Below are 13,084 nucleotides of genomic sequence, written 5' to 3'. Positions count from 1 at the left end.
TCTTTGCTCGTCATTGACTCTTGGTTGGACCAAAACACTTCATGAGGCTAATCTCCACCAATCAGGATATGTCAAGTTGTACAGGGAGCTTGGCTCAGTTGGAAGAGCGCAGGTCTCATATGAATGTATGATCTGGATGTGCAACACCAGAGTTATCCTGAGGTCGTGAGTTCGAGCCTCACAGTTCCCATATTCTTTTGCTTACTTTATTCCATCTTAGCGATGGTGGTTTCTTTTGGCTTCTTTTACACAAAGAACGCCACTGCAGCGATATCTTTTTTATATAATTATGGTTTGGTTTTGAGTGCGGCGCTTGGTACACTAGCAAAGCCTGATTGCTGTGGCAGTTGACTGGAGCAAAACAAAGTTTGCTCCTCTTTCATGCTTTCAGTCAGTCACCCAAGCCATCAAATATTTAGAGAGCATGCATTCGTTTCTTTTATTTTCTCACCTACACCAGAACTTTACCTCCAGACCTACTCATAGTCACAACCTCATTCTTCATCTCCCATCTCATCTTACCCTCAACAGACCCTCCACCATTTATTCTCGACATACCTCAAGATGGTTACCTCTAACAGACCACAGTCGTCGAACCCAGGACCAAGACTGAGCCTCGTCTTTCTTATTGGGAGCGAATTGCCGAGGAGAAGGATCCAGACTTTAAGAATTGAAACACTCGTTGCTCTGCAGAAAGTGACCATCACCACTACATCTACCAACGCTGTCTCTTCGGCATATCAGCTGAAGGACTCGCCCAGCCAAACCTGAAAGGTTTGGTTCCCTACCAATATGAAGACATGTACAATAAGTCATTCCCTCTCTACTTTGTGCCGGCGCCCGCAAGTATGGGGCCGGTCTATACTTTTCTTTACAATCACATCTATCGCCGATGGTTCAACCCGTATCGAACCGAGATTGAAGGGCGGTGCTTCCTTTGCAAACTTCTCTACCTCAAAGATGCATACCACACACACTATGCAGAGAGCGACCACCTCGACCCCACGCAAGATTCTATCGACGAGTTCATCTCACTCAACAAGGCCCTCTGTGCTGCCGTCGAGGCTTATCCGAAACTTTATCTCACAGAACCCATTGTCCGGAGGAAATACGAGACGAGCAACGAAAGAGGCTGCAGAGAAACTATCGCCAGGGAAAATCCAACCCAGCGCTATGTTCTCCAACATCTGTTTAAGGCTCTTCTCTTGATCGTTGTTCCTGTTCGTTGTCGGTACCAGCCATCAGCAGAGATTGGCAGCCTGCCAGTCTTTCTGGTCCGGACGGGGATGGAGGGAGACTTGAGCGCACCCATTGATTTCCAGGCTATCCCACAAGACAAGATCCTGACCTTTGCCACCAAGCTCAACGAGAATGTGATTAAGGTTGCTCTCAAAACCGCAGTTGACTTTCTCAGTGCCCTTGAGTCAAGGGAAGTAGCGGCAGTTGGGTTGAGGCCTGATCCAGGGATGGGGCTGGGGAAGAGTATGATAGGAATATAATGGACAACCATGAAGAGAGGGAGCGTCGGAACATGAGACAGATAAAGGAGGGCAATTACCACCGGCCTCCTGATGGTAATTTTATCTGGTATGGGATAACTGAAGAGGAATACAAGCGGAGAACGGGTGAGAAATGAGAGATTTCTTAAATCTACAGAGTACACATGCTGTCATCAGGGGTTGTACAGGGGATATGATATGTAACATGCTTACAAAGGGCCTCCAAGTTTGAAGCAATTTGGCAAGGGCACTGACACAGGCATACATATATAGATTAGCTCTTCTCACCAATAGCTTCCTCTCGATTCATCATTTTCGCACACAGCTTTCTGGGTGCCACCGTGATACCTTCCATCATCATCAAACATAGTCTACATACATCTCCACTATCATTCAAAGGCTCGTGACCATGTTGAAACACCTCGCGACTGATATTAGACGCCTAAAGTAGTACAATTGAGGCCTTTCAGGATAATTAATAGGCCTTAAATAGATCTTCCAGGTCATTAAAGATAGTTAATATGTATGTATCTTGAGATGATCAGGAGGCCTTCTAAGATACTTATTAGGTGTTAAACTATATGTTCTAGGCCTTTAAAGATAGTTTATACACGTCTTGAAATTAATAAGAAGGCCCCTAAAGATAGTTAATAGGTGTTTAAATGAATATTATATGTATTTACAGATAGTTAGGAGGCATTTGAATGTAATTAGAAGGCCATTTAAACTATCCTAGAGCCCTCTTGAGGTAATCGGTAGGCCTGTTTCTGTTCTTTTGGACTTTTGCATTGCCATTCTTCTGTCCATAGTGCGCCAGCTCATGGAAGTCAGCTGGGCTGTTGGAGAGGGAGAGCAGCACCCTGTTTCTTTTGGCTACCACTGCCTTTCTTCCACTTGAGAAAGCTGATATAACGCCCCATATGGAGGAAAGTGCAGGTTAACAGAGGATGTGCCTGACACTTCACAGGGGATGTGCCTGCACTTGATAGAGGATGTGCCTGACATCTCAATACTGGGCCCTGTGCTGTCCGGTACTGTAATGCGGTCATGAGTTTTGGACTGTCGTCTTAACACTTCACAACCCAAGCCGCCCAACCTGCACATCCGGACCATGCTTTTGTGAATCTTTTTTACTTATGTCTCTCGTTTTTGGATTCGTTCTTTCCCCCTAGGTAGTTAGAACAGAATAAAAAAAAAGACGGATAACTTCCACCACAAGTTTGTAAACTTTATTAAAAGGGGAAAGGAGATTTATGCACGTTGTGTCGGCGCCGTCAAACAAAATAACGATAAACCAGAGCCCCCGCTCATGCAAAGATATTTTGTGAAGTTCGAAGGGCCTGCGCTTGCAGCCGTCGACGAAGTCACCTTGGGAACGTTTGGGAGCGAGACGCCTTTGGATGGATATTCGTTTATAGACGTCAAAAACGCGCAGACAGGCTGCATATCCTACTCGAAGCGATCGATGCGCTGCTCGGGGTTCTGGACAGTTTGCGTAAGGTTCTGGATATTTTGCGTCAGGGTTTGGACTTTGCCATTGAGGTTCTCAAGTTGGCAACTGATGTAATTGTTTGTGCCCGAGTTGTTCCTGACAGTGAAGGCCTGGACATTTCGCGGAATTCAGGTCCCGTATCTATCCCCGAACCCGAGCCCGAGCCCCATTTAGGAAGCTCCTCCCCTGGAAACCTACTTCCCCGGAAGGAGCAGAGAAAGCACGGAAGACTGGCCCTGTAGAATTTCACGTGCGAAATCGATCGACTTCACTTTTCCACCAGACACAGTATGGCCGACTTCGACTCCCACCCAGCCTACGTCGTTAGGCGAGGTCAACTCGTCCCCCTACCCACGCCAAAGTCCCTCGCCGAACACCTCCAAAAGAGCACTGAACTTGAGGCTGGGGATTGGCATGACATAGTTGTCCTCCATGGCGTGTCCCCCAAGTACGCCGATGTGCTCCTCCTTTTAAACGGCAGCGACTCTGCTTTTCTCGAATCCTTTGCCTCGAGACGCGAGTACAGACCCTTTGCTAGAAGCGGACTCGTCAACCAGCAGGCCTCCAGCAGCGAAAGACGATGGAGCATTCTCGAGTATCCAGAGCTGATGCAGGGACTCAGGCCTCTCCGCCTCGACAGGGACGAGACCGACACAGTGCACCCTCCACCTGTCAGAACTCTCCCATCGAGCAGCGGAAAGACCTCTGCCGTTTTCTGCCGCATGGCCCTACGCATCTCTGATCAGAGACACCTGCTCCTCTTGGACAATCCAGTCTGGAGACGCTCTTGGCAGGTTCGCAAGGCACCATGGAGGACGCCTGTCGCTTCTTTTCGCGATCCACCTAGTCCCTCCCCTTACAGCGAAACCAACGAGGCTGGGAGCTTTGAAGCTTCTCTTCTGAGCACACTGAGTGGCAAAACGCACCACAAATCTCTGAGAGAGCTGTTGCTTGATTTGGCATACGACAGATGGTTGGAGCTGTTTGAGTTTTTGGAGTCGCCTTCTCACCCCGTCACGGACAATACCATGGCGTTTTGGTGGCAGGCCTTGCAATCTCTGGAGCTCAACGAAGAGGAGGGCAGCAGTCCATGCTGGAGAAGACTTCTCGACAGAGCACAGCGGCGAATCTCGCTTTTGTCTCTACCCACCATCAAGAGACCTGTTCCGCTCAAATCGGCTTCGGCTCCCATGTTGCCTAGCTCACCTGGCTCACCTTCTTCCCGAAGATCACCTTGTTCACCTAGATCGGCAGCGTCGACACCAGCTACGTTATTGACAACCCCGCCTGTGCTTCAGCAGCCAAAGAATGAGGTGCGCGAGAAGGCGGTTACTCGCTTTGGCATACCCAGCACCGCGGTCAGAGCTGCGCGGTTGAGAAGGGCGCTTGCATATCGGCCTTCGGCGGAGGAGAATCGACGAGCGTTGGACCGGATCAGCTATATGGGTGGTATTCTCATTCCCCTACCCATCGTCTCTGGAATTTTGTCCATGGGCGAGATTTTTGGCCCCTCTGGTTCCAGGTTTTGGATATTTTGGGCTGCTGCTGTTCCTCTTTCCATCATGTCGGTCTTGATCATATATGCGGATACTATCCGCAAGGCCGAAGTCTGGGTGGAGGTTGCGCCCGACCTGGTTGTTCCGGGACGAGTTCCTGGACGACTCAGCACTGACAGCGAAGGCGGTATGAGTGATGGGACTGTGGATGTCGAAGTTCAGGAGCATAGGACTGTTACTTGGCGGAGACATCATCCTGGGGAGGGACGTGGTAGCAGCAGCGGCGGGGAGGGCTTGCAACAGCAGAGACCACAAGTGCCGCATGATCCGAGCGTGGTGTTTGTTTTGAATCATGACATGGAGGAGAGAGCTATTGGCTTGCCGCCGGAGAGTGCTGCTATGGCGACGGCGGCGATGGAGCCTGATTGGGACGAGGACATTGATGATGCTATGTTGGAGGTGTTGCCTGCTGCTGCTGGGAGGAACAGGAATAGACCGCGAATTATTTTGCAGAGGTCAGAGGATGGGCATGAGAAGCCTAAGGCGTGGAAGAGGCAGGAGCTGGGGTGGTATGGAGCTATGAAGTCGGTTATGTGGAAGAAGCCGAGGGCGTTGGAGGATGTGCCGAATGGGGTTATTGCTTATGAGAGGGAGGGGAAGAAGAAGTCGAAGACGTTTTAATTGGATCATTGTGACCGTTCATGGGGGTATTATGGATATATATGGGAGGGATATGCCCCTTTTTATGGAACTTGGGTCTTTTTAGATACAAGAAGAGGTATGTATTATCCGAATGCCGAGGGATATTTACGCCTTTATGAATGGGTTCATTTTGTCGTGACACGCATGCAGTTGTCTGTTTTATACCTGCTCAGTGTGCAAGCAATGGCGGTTGAAGTTTTGATCATGCATAGCCACCATCTGGTCTACCTATTCCGCCGGAGCCAACGCAAGTAGGCTAACTCCCCCTTCGCACTCTGTTTTCTCGATAAACTCCTTTAGCACTCTTAATCCCCGTTCAGAAAGGAGATCGTCTTCTTCAAACTTTCCTAGATTTATGGGCCCCTTCCTGTCTCCGTCCAGCTCGTATAGATGCCCGTTCTTGGGCGACCTGACAAAACACACGTAATGAAAGTCGACCTCATCCTCTGGGTTCTCAGGGACGGCCGAGTCACCCTGTAGAGCGACAGTTTTGTACGCTGCTTCCAGGTTCGTGTCGTTTTCTAGGAAAGCGGCGCGGTCTCGTGGGTTGAGGGGCGTGCAAGTTGTCAGGAGCTGATAGAGGTGTGAGTTGGGAACTGGTTCTAGGTTAACTGCCATGTCGTAAGCATGAGATGGGATGGGATAAGGGGTTTTTACTGATGAAGTCTCGAGCGTGGCCATTGCTGACGGCGTGGAGGATGGCGTAGAGGCCGCAGGCGTTGTTGATGGTTTGTTTGTACCAGATTATTGGCTCGTTGTCACCGCTGCTTGTGTACTGGGTGATGCCCTTGTCCTTGGTGGTGAGTTCGGCTTCGTAGTTGGGGGAGGTGGGGAAGACTATGATGAGTGCGTGGGCTGGACGTGGGGTTAGAGAGAGGAGGTCGGCGTCGTGGAGGGAGAGGACATCGTGGAACTCTAGGGCGGGTGAGAGGCCGAGGGTGTGGGCTAGGGAGGTGAAGAGGGAGGGGTTGGATTCGAGGGGGGTGAAGTGTTTGCGGTATTGATGGGACATGGTTTGCTTGGTGTGAGGATTTGTGAGCGAGGGGCTGTTCGGCGAGGCTGCTTGAGTGGGCGGTGAGATGAGAGTGAGAAGTGAAATGAGAGCTAAGAGGAGTGAGTTTGGCACCACTCAACAGCCGGTGCCAACTGACTACGAACAACATGGCAAGAACTGCACGATTGCACCTTCTGTGATTACAGCCCGACACAACCTCATATCAACCCATAGATATCGTCATCTCTTCTTCCAGAAGATGATACCCACATTCTGGACCAGCGATGACTCTGATTCGAAGGCCACATTGATGTCAACAGCTGTGTCTTGTAGATCGTTTCTTGTAGAGTATGCAGCCCGTTCTTCGCCGTCATTCCGTCTCTTCGTCAACGTTCTCTGTTTCCCATGCAATGACATGGGAAACTCTCGCCATCTCTTCTTCCCAACAGCACATACAATCCCATTATCCACTCCATTCTTTCACATACGACCATAGGCAGCTGAAAATACGGGATCCCGTCCGCTCTCCCCTAGTCAAACAGCTGACCGCCAGACCAGTACTCAGGTGGGTGACCACTGGGGAATCCCTGGTGTTGTATGTTTTTATCCGCAAAACCGCATTGTTTTTGGTTGATTTTTGGTGGCCGTTTTTGTGGGTTGTGGCGGTGAAGTTTTTCGTCTACTATGGAATGTATCGCAAAAAGCCTCAGCAAGCGTTTTGATATTCATTTTTTAGTAGCGGCAGCTGGGAACCTAACTGGCAGCCACCCAAGACCAGCTGTGAAAGTCGGGAACTAATCGGGCGTTTACCTTGTCGAAGTGATATCTGAAGATAAGCTGCTATCAAGTATCAGCAAGAGCATTTGTCTTCTTTCTTCTTTGTGACAGACGCAAGCCTGCCAACCAGATGTCAGACGGGAGTACGTGACGCATAACAAATGGTTGCCATGTTCCCATCTTGAGCTGTCCCAGATAGAGCACGGGAAACCTAGGATCAACACAAAATCCCCGCTCGCATGAATTCCTCGGTCGCTTTTAGAACATGTGGAATTTGTGGGGCTAACCCAACGGTTTAACAGAGTTATTCTGCCGTTGTTGGCTGGACCGTAGTGTGGAGTGTGCTTTAAACCATGTCCTGTTTGATGTTTCCATGGCGCCGTCCAAACCTGAGGCAAATCACACTCTGCGTTTGGCGTTGAGCCCCGGGCTTCCTTGAGAGGGGTTAGCCCCGTCCATAGACCCAGCCACTGGGCCCCTCGTTAAGAGCGCCGAGGAGGGGCAGACATGATAGTTTAATATTTTAGAAAGGTTGGGAAACCTAATGGGTAATTAAAGAACCTAGTAACGACAGGGTTCGCAGAGATAATCTATTATCGTTGGGATATCTTTAAGTTACTATGTGATTTAATTAGCTTAATAGGACGATACACCACGTTTACCGCTAACGGCGGTAAGAGTCGATATAAAAATCTGCCGATAAAAGAGCCCAGTTAACCTGAGCGTCTGCTGTTTCTCGTCCTAATATTCATAGTATTTCCTTTGCCGTGAGCTGGGTTTTAGCTTGTGGTGCCGTCAACCCACTGCCTTGGTAGCTAGCGGCTGGAGGCGAGGCTGAAGTAGCGCCGCCTTCGCGCCATGGTGTCTAGTTGTTTGTGTCATTGAGCGTCATGATAATCTATTTGCAGCTCGCAGATTTGGAGGTGGGAGAATGCAACAGTCCTTGCGTGACGCAGTCCTGAGTAAATTCACATAGCCGTCTGAGCTGTGAGAAGTCATGTTGGTAAGATTGAGTTCAGGCTGTTCCACTTCGTAGGCATCTCCAATCATGACAATTTCAGTCTACGGTGCCACCACAACCGAACTGGAGGGCACTCGGACAGAGAGCTGATGGCTCATTGGGCGTTGCACAGACGCAGCCTTGAGGAAGTTGGAAAACCGGACTTGACCTGGCGGCGAACCAAGGTAGGCCTGTGTAGCCAGTACCTCGAAGATTAACACAACATCTCGGAATCTCAGGTGTAAGACAGATAAAATTGTAGGTTTCTAGAATGTCAGAAACCTAGTGTGTAGTGTAGCGGGAAACTAAGAGGCACGTCTAAAAAGGAAGCGTACCTGCAGAGCCTGATGCCGCACGTGGCACCACTCACCTGCTCGGCTGCCTCCTTCGAGATGTTCAGTTACACGCCTGCGCCATCATGAACACCTCACACTTTGCTCCAAGCTGGCAGGTCTGACGTTCGCTCCAGCATCTGCCACCCACGAATACTTCCGACCGATTTCCACGATTGTCGGTAATGCAAACGCCCTGCCATGACTCCGAAACGAACGTACCAAGATGAAGAACCGTCTGCGAGCCTTCCGAAACGGCCAAGAATCTTCGACACATCCTCCAATGGCAGCATTTACCCAAACCACGATGCGTACCCTCCATTTGTGCATGGAGACTACACAATCGCCTGGATCTGTGCACTTCCCTTAGAACTGGCGGTATCGCGTGCCATGCTGGACGAGGAACACCCACTGCCACCCAACCAAGCCGGCGACGACAACATCTACGTGCTCGGACGCATCGACCAGCACAACGTTGTCATGACATGTTTGCCGGGACAGTATGGAACGAACAACGCCGCAATCGTCGCGACAAACCTGAAGCGGAGTTTTCCAAGCATCCGCGCTACCTTAATGGTCGGCATTGGCGGCGGATCCCCTAGCCAGGCCGACTTGTACCTAGGTGATGTTGTCGTCGGCACGAGGATCATGCAGTATGACATGGGCAAAGTGATTGCAGGCGGCTCGTTCCAAGAAACGGCTGATGCGAAGACTCCTTCGTTGCTACTGAACTCAGCTGTGTCCGCTCTACGATCGAAGCATGGGCCGCACCATTCCAGCAGTCGGATGGCAAGGATCCTGCGAAGCCGACTCCCGAATATCTTGCGCCCGAACCACCCCGATCGCCTCTTCCAAGCGTCCTATAACCACCTTCTCGAGGCTCCAACATGTATTGACTGCGACCCAGCAAAGCTGCAACCACGAGGCGCACGCCTCTCTGACGAACCCAGGATCCACTACGGAGTCATCGCTTCGGGAAACAGGGTTATGAAGGACGGGAAAGTACGGGATGACATTGCTCAGCGACTTTCGGCGCTGTGCTTCGAAATGGAGTCAGCCGGCATGATGGATAACCTCCAGTGCTTGCCGATTCGTGGAATTTGCGACTATTCGGATTCCCACAAGAACAAGGAGTGGCAAGACTATTCTGCTGCAACCGCAGCTGCATACGCGAGGGAACTGCTGGAAGGGCTTCCGCCTTCGTCCAGGACACTTGATCGGACTCCCATAATCAATATGAGCCAGCTCGATACCGCCGGTAATACAGACCCTTGCCCTGGCCCGTCTCTTCTCCTCTAGTATCATGCTGACTGGGGATGTGAGTAGTCGACTATGCTTTGGAACGGCGGCAACACTTGCTGAAATGCCTTGAATTCCCGCAAATCGATGCCCGCAGAACCACTATTCGGGTTGCATACACAAAAACCTGCCGTTGGCTACTACAGCACTCAAAATATCAGGATTGGCTTGACCCTAGGAAGCAATCACAGCATCATGGCTTCTTATGGATGCGAGGCAAGGCAGGCGCCGGAAAGTCAACCATGATGAAGTTCGTGTACCTGGAAATGAAGAAAGGCTCCAAAAATCCCAGTGTGGCCGTGGTGTCCTTCTTCTTCAATGCACGAGGCGACTATTTGGAAAAGTCCATCTCCGGGATGTACCGGTCTCTGTTGTCGCAGCTCCTGCACAAGTTTTCGGACCTTCAATCCGTCCTAGACAACACGGACATTGTTCCGCGGAACCAACAAGACTGCCCTGGCCTGAACGCTCTGAAGGATCTTCTCAGCAACGCTGTCATGGCCCTTGGCCAGCGCTGCTTTACCTGCTTCATCGACGCCCTCGATGAGTGTGACGAGCAAGAAGTCCGGGACATGGTCCAGTTCTTCGAAGAATTGGCAGAGAATGCCACTATTAAAGGCATTCGGTTTCAAATCTGTTTTTCAAGTCGGCCATATCCGTACATTGATATTTGCCGGGGAATCTTGCTCACCCTCGAGAAGGAATCAGGACACGATGAAGACTTGGCACAGTACGTCAAGAGTCGTCTAAGGATCGCGCACCGCCCGCTTCTTGAAGAATTACAATCCCAAATCCTGGACAAAGCTGCTGGGGTTTTCATGTGGGTCGTGTTGGTAGTGGAAATCCTAAACAATGAGAGTAGCCACGGCGCCCTCGCTCTCAGAAAGAAGCTTTCGGAAATCCCGGCCGAATTAAGCAAACTCTTCAGGAGCATGCTGGCACGCGATCGAGATAGAACTGAATCGCTACAGCTCTGCATTCTCTGGATTCTATTTGCAAAGCAGCCTTTGACTCCAGCAGAGTTCCGCCATGCGCTATGGGCGGGCTTGTTGGAGCGGCGTCTTGTCGATCACGAGTTGCCAGATGACACACACATGGATGCCGTCAAACTAGTCACGAGCTCCTCGAAGGGGCTTGCTGAGATCACCAAATCTAAGCCGCAGACCGTGCAGTTTATTCATGAATCAGTGCCCGACTTTTTGGTGAAAGAAAAGGGCATTCAGGATTTGTGGCCTGAACTTGGATTCGACTTGGAGGGTCCTAGCCACGAAATCCTCAAGCATTGTTGCACTACATACCTGCATCATCCAACAGTACGGGCGATCATCTTCACGCCAGAGGGCGCAGACGACGAGCGGAACGTCATGGCCGAGAAATGCTCGTTCCTGGAGTATGCCGGTCAGCAGGTCCTCTACCATGCCAATGCTGCGGCGCCTGTGGTTCCGCAAGACGGTTTTTTGACCCAATTCTTTGATACGGATGGAATCAGGGTGATCAACCACCTCGAGAAGTTCAAAGCTCGGCGGTATGGCTCCGATGCAACTCCGCTTTATGTTCTAGCAGACAAAGGCTTGGGAAACCTTATTCGTACACAGATGAAAAGAGAAGTGGCTACCGCTGTTCCTGGGGAAAGGTACCAGCATCCGCTTTTCGCTGCGTTAGCAAACGGCCATAAAAATGCCATAGCCGCACTTCTGGGCTTGTCATCAATTGTCTGCGATGGCGTCGATATCACTGAAGGTTTAAAATACAAAAAGGATTTGAGGGATTACCAAGGCCGGACGCCATTATCGTGGGCTGCCCAGGAGGGCAGGCTAAGCATTGTGAAATTATTAATTCAAGGAGGGGCAGACCCTGACAAAGTCGATGGGAGAGGATATACGCCACTTTACCGGGCTCTAGAGAATGGCCGCGAGGCTATCGCGCGGCTCCTCATTAACAGCGGGGCGGATATTAAGGCTCAGGATAATTATGGATCAACGGCACTGATTTGGGCCTCACAGAATGGCCACGAGGCTATCGTGCGGCTCCTCATTAACAGCGGGGCGGATATTAAGGCTCAGGATAATTCTGGATCAACGGCACTGATTTTGGCCACACGGTATGGCCACGAGGCTATCGTGCGGCTCCTCATTAACAGCGGGGCGGATATTAAGGCTCAGGATAATTCTGGATCAACGGCACTGATTTGGGCCACACGGTATGGCTACGAGGCTATCGTGCGGCTCCTCATCGACAAAGGGGCGGATATTAAGGCTCGTACCAATCATGGATCAACGGCACTGATTTTGGCCTCAAAGTATGGCCACGAGGCTATCGCGCGGCTTCTCATCGACAAAGGGGCAGATATCGAGGCTCGTAACAATTTTGGATCGACGGCACTAACTTTGGCCTCACAGTATAGTCGCGAGGCTATCGCGCGGCTCCTCATCTACAACCGGGCGGATATTAAGGCTCAGGATGGTTCTGGATCGACGGCACTGATTTTGGCCTCAGAGAATGGCTACGAGGCTATCGCGCGGCTCCTCATTAACAGCGGGGCGGATATTAAGGCTCAGGATAATTCTGGATCAACGGCACTGATTTTGGCCACACGGTATGGCTACGAGGCTATCGTGCGGCTCCTCATTAACAGCGGGGCGGATATTAAGGCTCAGGATAATTCTGGATCAACGGCACTGATTTTGGCCACACAGAATGGCCACGAGGCTATCGTGCGGCTCCTCATCGACAAAGGGGCGGATATTAAGGCTCGTACCAATCATGGATCAACGGCACTGATTTTGGCCTCAAAGTATGGCCACGAGGCTATCGCACGGCTTCTCATCGACAAAGGGGCAGATATCGAGGCTCGTAACAATTTTGGATCGACGGCACTAACTTTGGCCTCACAGTATAGTCGCGAGGCTATCGCGCGGCTCCTCATCTACAACCGGGCGGATATTAAGGCTCAGGATGGTTCTGGATCGACGGCACTAATTTGGGCCTTAGAGAATGGCCACGAGGCTATCGCGCGGCTCCTCATCGACAACGGGGCGGATTTCGAGGCTCAGGATAATTCTGGATAGACGGCACTAATCAAGTAACATTCTTTCGGTTTATTTTAGGTAGTTTGTGAATTCACGTGTCTGATAAGCTAATGCACCACTTTCTACGCGACGCACCACCTCCACCTGCAACCCTCAGTTGTTCTATAACCCCCGACATATCTTCTGCTTTTAAGAGGTGCATATAGAAGTCACCTTCAGCTATGTATCTCTTTCACGAGGTTTTGGATAGGGTTTATCACAAGGCGCTATATCAGCCTGAGGCATAGTGGCATTTCAGGCTCCAATAGGGTGGCCATAAGGCTCCGAAGTTGCTCCTCCTCTTTTCCGATCACGCCTTCAAACAATTAGATTGCGGGCTCCGATCGATCTGGTGTGCTACATAAAATTATGGATGGAGGCACAGAGAGGTGACTGATGCTGGCTGGCAAGTCACGGCAAGCTGA

The 13,084-nt window shown here is 50.7% G+C and overlaps 4 protein-coding genes and 1 non-coding gene across 5 annotated transcripts; 3 read left to right on the top strand and 2 right to left on the bottom strand.

Moving 5' to 3' along the window:
* Nucleotides 1-83: 83 nt before the first annotated feature.
* On the bottom strand, nucleotides 84-190 carry QC763_0056600. The gene has a single exon. It is a non-coding gene; the product is annotated as a tRNA-Met (tRNA).
* A 658-nt stretch (nucleotides 191-848) lies between these two features.
* Nucleotides 849-1,499, top strand: QC763_308585 (uncharacterized protein; the record flags this gene model as incomplete). Its single annotated transcript, XM_062911307.1, has 1 exon — nucleotides 849-1,499. One exon carries the CDS (start codon nucleotides 849-851, stop codon nucleotides 1,497-1,499), a length of 651 nt encoding a protein of 216 aa, XP_062767332.1.
* Nucleotides 1,500-3,281: 1,782 nt separating this feature from the next.
* QC763_308580 (uncharacterized protein) lies at nucleotides 3,282-5,168 on the top strand (the record flags this gene model as incomplete). The annotated part of the gene is made up of 1 exon (XM_062911306.1): nucleotides 3,282-5,168. The coding sequence occupies one exon, from the start codon at nucleotides 3,282-3,284 to the stop codon at nucleotides 5,166-5,168; it is 1,887 nt and encodes a 628-aa protein (XP_062767331.1).
* A 143-nt stretch (nucleotides 5,169-5,311) lies between these two features.
* Nucleotides 5,312-7,384, bottom strand: YUH1_1 (ubiquitinyl hydrolase 1). The gene is made up of 3 exons (XM_062911305.1): nucleotides 6,994-7,384; nucleotides 5,847-6,865; nucleotides 5,312-5,785 (listed from the first exon to the last, which is right to left on the bottom strand). Exons 2-3 carry the CDS (start codon nucleotides 6,199-6,201, stop codon nucleotides 5,418-5,420), a joined length of 723 nt encoding a protein of 240 aa, XP_062767330.1. The 5' UTR covers nucleotides 6,202-6,865; nucleotides 6,994-7,384; the 3' UTR covers nucleotides 5,312-5,417.
* A 945-nt stretch (nucleotides 7,385-8,329) lies between these two features.
* Nucleotides 8,330-12,670, top strand: QC763_308560 (uncharacterized protein). The gene is made up of 2 exons (XM_062911304.1): nucleotides 8,330-9,550; nucleotides 9,619-12,670. Exons 1-2 carry the CDS (start codon nucleotides 8,494-8,496, stop codon nucleotides 12,657-12,659), a joined length of 4,098 nt encoding a protein of 1,365 aa, XP_062767329.1. The 5' UTR covers nucleotides 8,330-8,493; the 3' UTR covers nucleotides 12,660-12,670.
* The last annotated feature ends 414 nt before the right edge of the window (nucleotides 12,671-13,084 follow it).

This window comes from Podospora pseudopauciseta, chromosome 3, assembly GCF_035222475.1.
Source record: "Podospora pseudopauciseta strain CBS 411.78 chromosome 3, whole genome shotgun sequence".
NCBI classification, from domain to species: domain Eukaryota; kingdom Fungi; phylum Ascomycota; class Sordariomycetes; order Sordariales; family Podosporaceae; genus Podospora; species Podospora pseudopauciseta.
The sequence above is the reverse complement of the archived record's forward strand: the minus strand, read 5'-3'. Positions and strand labels throughout refer to the sequence as shown.